This window comes from Platalea leucorodia (assembly GCF_965183815.1).
Source record: "Platalea leucorodia genome assembly, chromosome: 3".
Classification (NCBI taxonomy): Eukaryota; Metazoa; Chordata; class Aves; order Pelecaniformes; family Threskiornithidae; genus Platalea; species Platalea leucorodia.
This window is the reverse complement of record NC_138825.1, coordinates 92,012,714-92,028,009: the sequence shown is the minus strand read 5'-3', so window position 1 is coordinate 92,028,009 and position 15,296 is coordinate 92,012,714. Positions and strand designations below refer to the sequence as shown.

General features: G+C 38.2%; 1 protein-coding gene across 1 annotated transcript in view; it reads left to right on the top strand.

The window, feature by feature from the left end:
- MEI4 (meiotic double-stranded break formation protein 4) overlaps positions 1–12,047 on the top strand; it is a gene marked incomplete at both ends in the record, with an annotated part of 94,082 nt that extends 82,035 nt beyond the window's left edge. Inside the window, one exon of the mRNA XM_082305485.1 lies at positions 11,796–12,047. Coding sequence (XP_082161611.1) covers positions 11,796–12,047 — 252 coding nt within the window. The remainder of the gene's footprint in view (positions 1–11,795) is intronic.
- Positions 12,048–15,296: the final 3,249 nt, after the last annotated feature.

The window sequence follows — 15,296 nt, the reverse complement described above, 5'->3', positions numbered from 1 at the left end:
AATTTCTTATGTGAACAAACAGCGTCTATTATATGATACGGTTATTGCATATGGTACTCCTACACTTGCTTGTGATAAATGAAAGAAATGCATATCAGACAATGAAGTGGTGTTACGAACATGTTACCTCTCGCCTTTTTGCTAAAAACAGAAGCTTGATATGTATGAGGCTGACCCAGGGAATTCAGTGGAAATCTTGAAGGACAGACAAGTCTGCCCATGAACAGAACACAGTTCTGTCTGGGAAGGCCCCTTCAAACATCAGCTGCGATCAAAGCACCGTAGGGTTTCTGGTCAGGAGGAGCTTCCTTGCCACTTTTAAGAACACTTGCAAATAAGAAAGAATATGAAAGCTCTTTTCTGTCCTACACCTTGCCTTTCTTATGGGCAGTAGCTACTAAATGGGTTGACAGCTTATATCCTTCCTCCTTTTTTAGGTTGTTTTCCTGATGTGTTAGAATAACTTTGGTAGGATACTTGACCTTGTAGTTATGAAATCTGGATACTTATGTGCTAAGGCCTATGTCTTTCTCATTGTCTCAGTTTCCACTAGTAATTAGCAGCTTATTTGTAACCACATCTAAATTATCATCCATCTTCCATCCTTTGACTCCCTGAAAGCTAAATAGAACACAGATAGAGAAATAGAAGTCCCAAATAGGACTTTGAAGATAGGGTGGAAGGTGAGGCAGAACAAAGTATGTGGTACAGTGTGTTGTCAGTTTTTTATGACTGGTTGGAGTTGAAACACCTTTTTGGAGGGAAGCATACATCTGAGGGAGCTAAAAACGGGGGTTTTGCTTTATAGATGAATTTACATGCCTCTTTACTCCCCTTTCTGTCATGGTTTAACCCCAGCCAGCAAATAAGCACCACGCAGCCGCTCGCTCACTCCCCCCTCAGTGGGATGGGGGGGAAGAGAATTCAAAGGGTAAAAGTGAGAAAACTTGTGGGTAGAGATAAGAACAGTTTAATAATTGAAATAGTTTGAAATACCCTCTCCTGAGGTAGTCTATGCCAAGGATGCATGGAGCCTCCAGACCAGTCACAATAGGATGCCTTTGCCACTCATTCCCAGTTAGGTTTACCTCAGCCTCCAACACAGTTCTTGGGAGCCTCCTGTCACTCCAGAAATACAAATGGATTCTGCCCCTTCGTAATCTGATGGTATTAGGGTGCACTGTGCACTGGTGTCCACTAGAGCTTTATACTCCCATGGGTCTGATGTGCCAGGCCATCATATATACACAGTCTAGTAAACCTGTTTGCCCCTTCCCTCTGCCTGGCCAAAGGCAGGGCCCCTCTGTTCCTGGTCAGAGTCTTCATTACTTGATTTTTGTAACTGCAAAACAGAAGTCCCATCATCACGGTCAAAGTACAATCAGCCTGTCTGCTGCCCAACAGACACTGGAGCAGTAATTTTCCTGGATGGATGCTTTTTGGCTGTTCTTTTTCCTTGCAGTTCCTGTGCCTGAGCTTCTAGTCTCCAGGTAGGTTCACCATCCCACTTCCTCATGTCCTCCCCCTGGTCACGAAGGAAGACCCACAGGGCTGCATGTGGTGTGCGCCACCAGTACCCTTTCCATTGCACAGAAGAAGGCTGACTCTTAATAACTGAGGCCTTGGTTGGAGTGCATGAGGAAGACCTATCCTTCTTGGCTTGCTTGGACATTTTTTGGATCCGTTCCTTCACAGCAAGACACAGGCCCACGTGGAGGAAGTGAGATTATCTTCATATCCTCAGAGTTGTCTGGCCAGTCCCTCTATAGTTGGTGCCTCCGTGTCTGTGTCTGTCCGGCTTATTATTGCCAGAGCGTGGGCGTATGACATCGGTGTATTTTGTACAAACTCTTGCCACGTGGACCACGTGCACTGGATTTCATCCAGATCTTTGGATGCCAGGTCATCATCCAGGTTGTTATAGATCACCTCCACCATGGCTAATTCCCTCAGATACTGGATACCTCCCTCAATGGTGGTCCATTTGCTTCAGGAATTTGCAGGTTCTTCCTTGAAGGGATACTTATCCTTCACACTTGACAGGAGTCAGCACCAAAGACTGAGGACTCCTGCCTTTTTTCCAATCCCTTTGTCAATGGCCTTATCCTCAGTGAGGGATCCCAGCTGCCAGGCTTCCTTACGCTCTGATTCCTGACTGCTGACCCCAATATCCCAGCATTGGACTAACCAGCCAAGAATTAGTTCACATGGTTGACAGCCAAAATCTTTTCACATATCTCGCAGCTTACTTAGGGATAGGGATTGGGTGGTTTCTGTCTCATTTATGATTTCAGTCTCTTCTTCCTCCTGTTCTTGTTACTGCTCTGCTGCAGAACAGCCTGCCTCTTCTGATTCTTTCTCCTGCTCCCTTTTAGGAGAAGCTGCTTCATCCCTTACTAAACGAGCTGACTTCTGCTTCCATTGTTTCTTTTTAGTTATAGGGGCAACTGATATAGTGTCTGGTTTAGCCATGGTGTCTGTTGGTATATTTTCCATCTCTTCTCTGTGAGGCTGCTGCATAGTATCAAGTGGTGTTTGGTAGATGCTGGCCAGGGCCCAGCACAGTGCGGTAAGTTGTGCCTCTTTGGAATAGCCACGGCATTTTTTTTTTTTCCTAAACATTCTGTTGACAGATATAAATCCCTTCTAATACGCTCTGGTCAGTCTGTTATTACCTCAAACCCTTTGAGACCCATGTTGGGCACCAAAAAGGACTGTCATGGTTTAACCCCAGCTGGCAACGAAGCACCACACAGCTGCTCGCTCATTCCTCCCCCCACAGCGGGATGTGGGGAAGAGAATTGGAAGGATAAAAGTGAGAAAACTTGTGGGTTGAGATAAGAGCAGTGTAATAATGGAAATAAAATATTATTATAATAATAATAAAAAATTGTGATGAAAAGGAAAATAACAAAGAGAGAGAAATAAAAACCAAGAAATACAAGTGATGCAAATGAAAACAACTGCTCACCACCAACTGACCAATGCCCAGCCAGTCCCTGAGCAGCAGCCCTCCTGCCAACCTTCCCCTTGTTTTTATTGCTGAGCATGACGTCATATGATATGGAATATCCCTTTCGTCAGCTGGGATCAGCGGTCCCAGCTGCGTCCCCTCCCAGCTTCTTGTGCACCCCCAGCCTACTCATTGGTGGGGTGAGAGGCACCTCTTCTCCTTCTTCAGAGAAGAGAAGGCTGAGGGGAGACCTTATTGGTCTCTACAACTACCTGAAAGGAGGTTGTAGCGAGGTGGGGGTCGGTCTCCCAAGTAACAAGGGATAGGACGAGAAGAAACGGCCTCAAGCTGCGCCAGGGGAAGTTTAGGTTGGATATTAGGAAAAACTTCTTCACTGAAAGGGTAGTCAGGCACTGGAACAGGCTTCCCAGGGAAGTGGTTGAGTCTCCATCCCTGAAGGTATTTAAAAGATGGGTAGACGTGGTGCTTGAGGACATGATTTAGTTGTAGACTTGGCAGTGCTAGGTTAACGGTTGGGCTCGATGATCTTAAGGGTCTTTTCCAACCTTAACGATTCTATGATTCTAAGCAGAAAAGTCCTTGACTCTGTGTAAGCACTGCTCAGCAGTAACTAAAACATCCCTGTATTATCAACAGTTTCCAGCACAAATCCAAAACACAGCCCCATACTAGCTACTATGAAGAAAATTAACTCTGCCACAGCCAAAACCAGCACACTTCCCTACAGTTCTATTTTCCTATGAGTTTACAGGAATGGAGGCAATTCCTCCTCCTCAACCAGGAAAAAAAAAAAACCACAACAAAAACCTTTCTCTAATACTGAATTGTTCATAACTGAGAGATATCATTAAATTATTTTTGTTGGTTTCTTTCTTCGTTTTCCCCAGTAGTGACTTTGCATGTGACTGTCTGGTCTAGAACTTCACTTTTTTTAAAATTAGAAATATGCTTAAGTAGCCCATTTGATTTGGAAGGACCCATACTGTGATAGATACTTTCACAATCTTTATTTCAGATTATTTTCTGAAAAAAATAATAAAAACCCAACATATTTCATGCTTCAGCTTGTGAAGAACTGATTTTTTTTATTCTAGAATAGATTTCAAAAATATTATATATGACAGAAGTGACAGTTGAAGTTTATGCTTTGTAGGTTGGAGTAAAATAGGTTTATAAATTCCCATTATCCCAAGAAGGTTCATACATTCATTTTTTGGTTGTTCTCTTTCAATGAGATTTCTTAGTGGCTCATATTTTAGCTTTCTTTAACAGGATAACAGGGATTAGAATTTACTTTTTAAAGCTTTCTATGTCTTTGTTATGTTACTTGCAAGGCAATTGTTATGATTCTTACTCCAAAATGGAAGCTGGAATGCCCTACTGCTGGTATACTTAATTTCTTACAATATGTTGTGGAAATCACATTACTAGATAAGAATAATATTGCTTAAGATGGCTTGGGAATTTCTTGTAATTCATTGTGTCATATTAAGGGCTAGTAACAGATGACCCTGCTGAATGAGATGTGGAAGAGGCACGATGCATAGATCTCTCAGGGATAAGTGCCTTCCCTTTGGGTGTTAGAATTTAAAATGCTTGTTCTCTTTGCTATCAAAAGTATTTTCCAGGGTCTGCCAAATTATCGTGTCTGGGCAGACATCATTTTTGCAAGATGCTTACTGTTGCTTGTGAAACCTCTCTAGCGTGAGGCTGGCTGGGACATCTAAAGTGGTGTTGACAAAATGTTGCTCAGGACCGTAGTCACTGCACGTGCTCTAGCTGCAGATTCATTTGTTCCAAGAGTTTATCTGATGGTCCCTTCTCTGGAATTTAACTTTCACAAATGTTAGTAATTCCTTGACCCTTTCTGCAGGCATGTTTGGTCTTGATCTGTAAGCAGAATTGTTGAATCTTAGGGAGCTACTTGAGAAGAAAGTGATAGTCAGCATGAATAAAGATGACACAACTACAATTTCAGATCCCATTGAATAAAAGATCAAAATACTTTGAAAGTTTGGGAGGGGTGTGGTATAAATTCAAATAAGGAATTGTAGATAGCGTGAATTTTGCTTTAGGTACTGAAAGAGGGTGTAAATCAGTTTGAACTTTCTTGGCAGGTGAATATTGACGTGGTTAATGAGGATTATGATTACTGGGAGGGATGTTAGGGAAATAGGCATTTCAAAATCACAAACAAAAAGCAATTAAAGAGAAATACTAATCAGCTAAAACTGAATCCGGAGTCATGGCAATTTGTAAGGTAATTACCTTGTAACCAAATACAATAGTATTAAAATCAGAACAAAAAGTTTCCTAGGAAAGTCTTTCATGTGTGCCTGCCTTAAACATTTTAGAGATGCTTATCAGCACGTTATTTAAACATTAAACAGCAATTAGAGAGAACCTCTTTTATCCTACTGTGTGCTTTCTTATATGATGGATATTGTTGGTTTTGTAAATTTTAATGATCCACGTAGAGGTTATTTACATGCTTGTGGAACATCCAGTTAAAAGACTTTCCCTGTTGTTCTGAAGTAAAATGCCTATTATCCAAACATGCATGCTGCACTCTGAAGAATGTTTGTCTTGTGTTTAGGACTTGAATGCAGCAATGAGTAGCCTGAGTAGGGATTTCTCAAAGGAAAAATGAAGGGTCAAGAACAGAATTTCCTGTAAGAATTAATCATCTTTGTTCATAAAATGAGAATGTATTGCCACTTGAGGAAACAATTCAGTCATTCTTGAAATATATTTCCATTAACCTCTGACTCAGATTGGATGGGTAGAGTAAAACAGTGTTGATTTTACTGAAAACTTAGGTTTGTCAGCATTACCTTAGCAAACACAAAATTCACTAAATGCTGATCATTTGTTGATAGCGTTTCCAGCCAGTCACTTCCTTCTTATTTTTCATTATGATGATTTAGAAACTTTTTTCTTGAAAAGTGGTGTTGTCAATATCTCTCCATTTAGGGACTTGTTTTTACAATTATATACTTGCTAGTACAACTGTAGTGTTGAAATACTGAAAATAGTTTCAGAAAAGCATCCCTCCTATATGCAGGCATAGTGAGCACAGAAATATTTTTTTCATTTCTGTGGACATCAGTGGTTATATTTAGTTTGTCACTGCCTTGTTGTTTAGTCAGAGATCTGACTTCCTCTTAGTTCTTGATGGAGCAACGCCTCCTATTTCCAGAAAGTCAAGGCACTAAATAAAATAAATAAAAGAAAGACTTGGGGTAATTGACCATAAAACAGCATACTCAGGATTGTGTATCTCTAGAAACATGTGACTCAAGCTTAGACCTTTCCTAACAGGCATGCTCCACTTCAAACAGTTTGAAGTAGTTCAGGTGAGTCCCATGTTCTGCATTACTTGGGACATCAGCTTACACTCGCTCTGTGGCCTCCTAGCCCATGAATCTTCATTTTCTTGCCAAGAATTCAGTCTGCACATGTACTGCCTGTACCAGCAGCCTTCTGCAAGGAAGCAAGGGGTACTGGGACGATTTGCTGAGATGATGCATTCGTTGGTGATGGACTATTTCAAGGTAGATATATGCTCTTTGCCTGCTTCTACCTGCTCTAAAGAATTTCTAGGAGCTTTGACTCCATTTGCTTCCCTGAGGAGGGGATGGGCTATGGGAGATTTTTGCTGGAAATGGCTGGATGGCAGATTTTCTTCTGCTCTGTCTTCTGTCCTCCTTAACTATGTAAGTGATCACAGTCCAGCAGCTGGCAGTGCTGCAGTTCCTACTGCCTATGCTTCCATTGAAAGGTAATATTAGCCAGGCTTTAGAAGTTCCTGTTGTTTATTTCAGTCTTCCCTTTATGCTTCTCTGAAAAATATGCCTGTAAAAGAAGAGAAATACCAACACTTGATATTTCAGTGAAATTTGAAATAGAATTTCTTGGGATATAGAAAAGACACCTTGCTAGCATAAAAGTTATATCCCTGCTGAATAGTAAAAGTTTGACAAGAAATGGAAGTGGCAGAAGTTGCAAGAAAAAATTTACAAGAAGCAAAACTGTTAGAATATGATGGATTGAGGAGATTTGGGTGGAACACTTTTCTGCTAAAATAGCCATCTTCTAGAAGTGTCAGTTTTATCACTTCCTAAACAGCAGAGGTGTATAAACACTCATCTTTCCAGTTTGATTCAAATATGTATCAGTATGTCAGTATTTTATATAGCGTCATGTTGCATATAATTATTTGTTGCAATATACATTTAAACTTGGTATCTTCATAGGACTAAAAAAGCCTAAACAGGTGTTAACTAAATTATAGGGATAGAAAAGGAGGAAAGCTTTTGGTCATTAATCAAACATAATGGTGCTTCTAGATTAATTCTAATTGTTTTATTTTTGTTAGAAGTTACAGCATTTCAACATTCCATTGTAAACCAAAACGAAGTTTTTCCAAGTTAGAGCCATTTCTGGCTTATTCCAGAAAGCATACAGGTGTTGGTGATGCTTTGTCCATAGCCTATATAAGTATCTGAGTTGCATGGAAACAAATGCTAGTTGCCATGAACATCTCTTTCTTTTCATCTAATTTGTATTTGCACTCGTAAAGTATTGTCTCCATTCTGTAGGTCCTTTGAGACATAAAGGGACTAAAAGTTATTTGCCTATATAGCAGGTATCATCAGAAGGTGACTGATGCAGAACGTAGCATCAGTCTTCTGCATGTGAAAATGCCAGCCTCAACTGAGTTACGGCTGAAGAATTGTAGAGGATTTCTTCAAAGCTAATATTTATTCTCCTGTTCTTGTTTTATATTGCTGTTATTGAGAGCATTTGAATAAATTATATAAATGTGCATGAACCACTAAGACATGAAAGCAAAAATATTCTAAGTGCAAAAATTGCACGTAGAATATCACTTGGGATTTTTTCTGAATCTGGTTGAATAACCTTCAGAAATTACATTCACCATTCTGTGAAGGTTACTTCAATTAATTCTGTGCTTTTTCAGATCCCTACTTTTTGTCCAAAATTTTGCTGAAGACCCCAACTCCAAATCTGTCCAATAAGAGAGTAGTGGCTTGGAATTTGACCCAGGGCCATCTGATCTGTTACTTTGCAAAGAGGAAGTATAATAAAGGCCCAGGGACCTGGAACACAGATGGCTTTGTAGCATTCTGACTGTTATTGCTGCTTACATTTTTGAGTGGTTTCCTTTAAAGTATTAGTACTGGTTTTTATGATAGCTTTGTAAAGAAGACAGGTTAGAGATCTTCTTCCCTGCTTTCAGATTTTGTAGTAAATATGTGTGCTATTCCAGGTGGTCACCCTGTAGTGTAGGAGAAGCTTGGAGAATTAATTTCAGCCAAAAGCATTCTGAACTTGGTGATGTAAATATATGAATTCTGATTAGCAGATCATCAAATCCACCCAGGAGATCCTTGTACCCCTTGTTCCCATCTTATGTAAAGCTCAATCTTACATAGTTAATAATTTTTTTAAAAAATATTTAACTTCGAAAAGTTCCTTTGGATTGAGAAATCATAATAAGAAAATAATTTCAAAGGATAAATTCAAAACTGAGGTGCATGCAAAATGCATTTTACTGCTAAGAAATACATTTCCAAATACCTGGTGAGGAAAAATTGGCAAGGACTGATCTCACAAGAAAATTGTGTCCAAAATCCATATTGCACACCCATCTGATCTATAGAAAAGAGTGATTATCTGAAAATTCTTTCTGAAAAACAGAGTTAGAGTTATTTAAAGTTGGTATTAATATATTCTGGAATTGTAGTCTATATATAAGGTTTGTTTTACAGACATACCTTCTGAACTTTCTGGACGGACTAGCTGTGCGTATGTGTGTGTACACGTACATGCGCCACTACACGCTTACACACATTGGTGAGCAAATGAATAGGTCTGTTATCTGGCTGCACCTGACATACCTATCTGACATTAGGTAACAGTAAAGGTGTTCCTCTACAAATTCCGTGGCATAAATTTGCATTGGTAGTAATTGCATCAATTAGTGCTACAAAAGACATCTAACAAAAGAAATGGAGACACGTTTTGTTCGGATTATTAAATGGGTTGGAAAGGTTAATAAGCCTTGAGCCAGACAATGTTCTAGACTGATTTTTTTTTTTTTCCTGGTTTTATAAAACAGTATTTCAAGGTGCATTTGTCCCCTGAAAAGCAATTACCTCAAAAAAATACTTCCTCCTTACATCAGATTTACCCTTTCTGTTCAAAGTCAGTTCTGTGTGGCTAAAATAATTTTCCTTTAGTGCAGTAGTATTTGCAGAGGAAAGAGGGTTAGTTAGCTTGTGGTTTCTATTATCCATAATCAATTAGATAGTTTACTAAGTTGCAATTAGTTGCACTTTTCAAGACCCACTTGAAGTAACAAAATTGCTTAACTGCTTGGAAGACCTTGAGGTTATGGGGATAAGTGAAGTGACATAATTTGCCTTTCTAAAATATTTTCTATTGATTCCTCATGCGAAGGAAGATCTGAGTGAATTTACAAGGCCAACATTTAAGAATCAAACAAAGGTTTTTGCTTGTAACATTGTACTTCTAATATCCAAATTACAGGAACTAAAAGCATAGAATTCCAATTTATGTTTCTACGTAGTCATTTTTCTGGGCACAATCATACTCTGTCACTGTAAAGAATTTCAGGACATGCTGCATCTGAGGATCTGGTTTAGAATGGGAAGAACTACATCCTGAAAGACTCAGTTGCCAAAACTCAGACATCTAATACCACACTGGATGCCCTAAGGTACTCCTCCTGGCTTACAGCTGCTGACTCGTATGCAAAGCTCTACTCATGCACATGCCTTGGATACCCTTGGACATCCAAAATGGCAATAGACACTACATTCAAGCAACTGAGTCCCACCCACTGCTTCCCTCTGTTGACTAAAACAGGAACCAAGGATAACTATCTCAGCTTGTTGATGCCTGGTTTTGGTCGACTGACTCCCACACTGAAAGTCTTAAGAGCAGACTTTATAGGCCTTTAGCATCATCTAGTCCCTAGAAATTCAGGAAATCATTAATAGCAGTTATTTTCACAACTTAGAAAGCTGTAATTTATTCAAATAAGTAAAATAAATACATTTATCTCACCAGTATTAGTTAATAGTCAATTAGTTAGTATTAGTTAATAGTCAAATCAGTCAATAGTCAAATCAGTGTATAGACATGGTTGTCCTACAGTCAGATGCTTGGTATTTGAAGAAACAGACTGTCTTGTTACCTCTTTCTTAGAAGGCGGTTTTCCCTAATTATACAATTTGATTTAATTGGACTTTAAAAGTAAGCAAATGCTTAATATTGTCCTTTTATATTTTTTGCTGTCTGTTGTGATAAGAATATCAATATCGAATTCTTGGCAGCAGCTTTGAACTGAAGATTTTCCTTACCAGGTTCCAGAGAGACAGAACTGGAGCATACAAGGCGAGGGATAATATTTTTCAGCAATTAACCTAATTTTCAGGATGTCTAGAAAACTCAGCAAAATGTCTTTGCTACGCTGAGGCTTTGCAATAGGATGGCTATGGTGTCTTAGTGTTATCCCTGAGGTGGGAGGTTACCTGAAAGACATTACACTAGGGAGCTTCAAACACAGATTTTAGGTTTGAGAACTACTAGCTGAGAAAAACAAAGTGAGCAATCTCTGAGCCACCATCTGCTGCAGAGGTAGATGATAGCAGCCTTACCTGAGGAAGATAAAGTGCTGTCTTTTTGTTAGATTCTAGTGGAATCAAAAATGACTTAGATTGTTTGTAAAAGCAACTATTATGTAATGAATTTCACAGCTTGGAAAGTCTAGCAGTGTGTGGTTTAGGGTGAGTAAAATGATTTGGTACTGATTAATAGACCCATGTCGAAGCCTAGACCCATCTGGCTTTGTACCACAGGCCTAAACAGTTGTTTAGGCTCGCTAGAGTTATCGGTCCATTTTCTGAAATATATAATTAATTTTCTAGCAGCTATGATTTCACATTTCAGTTCTGATCGTCTAGCTACTGTAACTGCAGCCTTTTTCAGAACAAGATCATGTCATATTATTGGTAGATTTCGCTGTTAAGGAGGGCACAGAATCTCATTCCAGAGAGACAACTCCCCAAGGTTTAAGTTTTTGCCTTACCTGTTATTCCCTATGTACAGCAGAGATTCTGAAAGCTTCAGTTTGAAATGGCAGTTTCCAAACACAGGACAGGTAAATTTATATTCGATAAAGCTGTAAGGCTTTTAATGAATTCGTAGTTTGGTTAGCGAGCTTATTTCACAAACTGACTCTTCCACTTTGTAACTGACTCAGATACATAGTACTGGATTGTGTATTTTCTACTGAGATTGAGAATGTGGACTTTCTGTTTCTAGAGGTGTCACTTGAATAGATGATTGTCAATATTTGAGAGTAAAAAAATTCTTTTTTTACTTGTTATTTTATTTCTCAGAAAACAGAAATCCACCAATTCTAATTATATGCCTAAAACAAACAAAGCTTTTGTTGTTGTTGTTTATCTGTCGATCATTGTTTTATGTCACAGCCTATGGATAATTAGGTAGAGAAAACCCTCTTTGACTCATGAACAGGAGGTTATGTTGACTTTTCTTTTGGTAGTATGATGGAGAGTTAGTTGTTTGGCTGTTGTCAGAAAAAGGAAAACGTTTCTTAGAAGGAATCATACTGAGTGTATAGCCATTCTGATTATATGAATACTACTGGAGATTTTAACATTATTGCTTAAACTGTCATCTGAGATGGTGGGCTGCAGAAGCATTTTCACATTGTGCTTATGTATCGATTTTTCTTTATTCCCAGATCCAGGCCATGTATGACATTACCCAGTATGAGAATATTTTTCCTTTGTGCATGATTCTGGAACAACTTCTTCAAAATGAGACAGAAGAAAGTAGCATTTCAAGCTCAGACTATGATGGAGAAGAAAAACACAAATTTCTGAAGAACCTTGATCAAATTATTCTTCACCTCTCAGATGAATTCCCTTTATTTTCTTTATATTTATGGAGAGTGAGTGTTCTTTTGAACTCAGCTCAAATACAAATTGATTAAAACAAGCAGCCTACTTTTTAACAGTGCATTTGTTGTGGGATTACATTGGAAAATTTTTGAGCCAGACAGGAAAATTGTCATTATTGGAAAACATTTACTTTAAACTGCTGTGCTGTGCAGCAGTTTCAGAGATAATGCAATTTATTTCCAATTTTAAAGATAGGAAAAATGTAATAATCCATGTGCCATTTTGAATAAATGCTGTTTCTCATAACAGAAAACAATATGTTATTGTTTGCATACACAGTGAAAATGGCAACACAGAAAGCTGTTTCAGGTGATGTTTAAAATAAGTGCTATGAATTTTAAAGTCAAGACATAACGTGTCTGTAGAGCTTCCAAGTTAGGAAACTAATGCCTGTCTTTTAAGAGTTGTATAGCTTCTGTGTGCTTTAGAGACAATGGCTGGTTGGCAGAAATAAAAATGTTTATTTTTAAACTTGGTAACTTATCGCTACAAATTCTTATAGGACAGACTTAGTTTCTGATTTAATCAAAAGAATCATTACCTGCACAAAATAAAATCTGGTGCTTAGTTTTACAGCTTTCTTACATTCATTGTGTACTGCTTGGCTTTACTTGTGTATGCACATCTGTAGGCACAGTAGGCCTAATTTACTCTGAGTTGACTAACGATTTCAAAGATTTAATCTGAATAAACTTAACTCCTTTAATGATTACTTTAAACCTTTCTGTTCAAAATTAATGAATATTGATAAAATCCCCTTATGAATTATCTGATTTTAAAATTTTTATTTCTGTGTGATGGAATTATATTCATAGGAATAATTAAAGTAACATATTTTAACAGAAATCATCTAAACATAAAAGGCCTTTAAAATATGAGTTCAACAATATGTTAACTGATCCAGAGTCTTTGATAAATTTAGAGGGTAACTATTACGATGAATGTCATTTTTTTCTAATAGATAAACAACATTTTACTTTTGTTATGTCTCCTAGTAGTGCATATTCACCACAAATAAAAAACATTTTTAGCATTAAGTCCTTATCCTTCCCCTTGCACTTGTTTCGTCAGATCCATTTTTATGTCAGAAAAATTCTCTGAAACACCACTTTTTTAGTACTGTAAATAATTCGTTAATTTGAATGCATTTATTTCAGATAATAAACCTTTGTTTTCTATATATGTAAAATGTATTAATATTTATAAAACAAGTTACTTTTTGGTGTTGAATGGGCTCCCCAAAGAGATTCTTATACTTGTTTAGACACTAGCCACTGTTCTGTTTCTTAAACTTCATATTTGGTATGTCATATGGTAGCATTTGTTTAATGCTTTCTTTTAGCAAATTTTCTTTCAACAGAAATATTCAATCTGCAAAACAAGTGTCCCTGAATTAGAAAATCAGATAAGTTTAGCCAAATTAAAGAAAATAAAGTTAAATAAGTATGTAAGCTTGGTAGCTGCTCAGGAACTACTGTGCCCTTTTTGTTACTGTTTTACCTTTTTGTTTGTTTGTTTGTTTGTTTGTTTGTTTGTTTGATTAAAGTAGAGGATCAGTTCTTCCACCTTCCTCCACAGCACTGAAAGCATGATTACAAAAAAAGCAAGGAGAGGAATAAACAAAAGGAACTGGTATCTAATTGATATAATAATTTTCATTTTTTAAAAAAGCTTCATTTAAAAGTATTTTGTAAAGAAAAGACACAAAACGCAGGAGGATACTGGAATCTGTATAATAGCAAAATGTGTATTGTTTCAAGACTCCTGTTCTAAAAAACAGTTTCAACACTAGATTGCACACCACTGCATATTTGCTGATCTATTGGCAAAAAATATTTTTGTTATTAGTAAAGCAACTCAGGCACAAAGTGACACCCATTTTCTTCTTTGCACATTGTAGCGTTTTCTCACCAGCAAGCTCTCTAGGCCAGTGGAAGAGCAATGGATATTTTGTGAAACCCATGCATCCTTCATAAGTTTTGAAGTAACTGCTGACTTGAGACACGATTTTTGAAATCTTTTTCACAGCATACAGAGAGAGAGGGTTTTGTGTCCGGAGATGGAATAACTACACGGCACTTACACTCTGACAAAGATTTGAAAGATTGCGTTATGCAGCTTTGAGAGCGCTGGGGCAGAGTGAGGGTTCCCCTTGTAATGCCATTGTAGCAATTTACACACACTAGCCTCTCTGCAAAAGTGCTGTTAACTGGTCACCTGTGCTCTCCTTATGTGTTTCAGTGTAAAATTAAATACTGCAGTTGAACCACGTTAGTGAGCATATCTCAGCTTTGGTGGGAGCATTAACCTCTGCCACCAGAACAGTTATTAGACAGATTGTTGTCTCATGTTTCTTGAAGAGATTTTGCACCAAGATGGGGCTCTCCTCAAGATGAAGAGGCACAAGGGTAGACATGCGCATGTAGATGCCTCCACGTGGCTGGGATGTCTAAGCTATGAAACACTTACAAAGTACCCTAATGGTTTTGGGCTGGGTCTCCAGCTGTTACCCCAAAGGACTGCAGATCTTCTGTAAGTCCTGTGTCACATTTTCTCTTTCCATGTAGATGCCTCTGATACCCTGGAGCATCTTTAGTGGCACTGTCACTAAATGTGTCTGCTTAGGCAACTGAATCAAGCAGTGATGACAGCATGATCTTACATATGTAGCTCACTGACATGAACATGCATTTAGGTGTCTTAATGTGAGAACTAAATCCCACCCGTGTGATAATTTACTTGTTTTTACGAGTAGGAAATCCTAGGTTTAAGTCCATGCTCTTCAGACAATTCCTGCTCTTGTCCAGCGACTGTTTGATGTAACTTGAGTAAACATCGCTGTCTTTAGTTTTTAAATAAAACAGGATGACTGAGCCAGTCCCTGGAGTTACCTATTACAGGTGAGGATTTGCGACCCGGTTGGAAGAAACCTTCCTGCAGCTTGGACTTTAACTAAGTCTTAAAGTACTTACTAAATAGGTATGCCAACATCCAACTTTTACATATCTGGCCTCCAGAGAGGAATCCCAAATCCAGAGGAAGTACCTGTGGTCTTTGCTGAGTGGAGACTATTAGATGTCTCAAAAGAATAATGTCAAAGTCCCATGTGCTGAGCATAACACATCGTAGACCTAACGAATAGGAGACACTAACGAAAACTTGGTCTGACCTGTCATTGCTCCCTGGAGTGTTTCACCTGAGTTACCCTTACAGTTGTAGAATTAACAGTTCCAGGATATTTCTTTCATCTTTCTGATTTTCTTTTTGTAAATGTATGTATT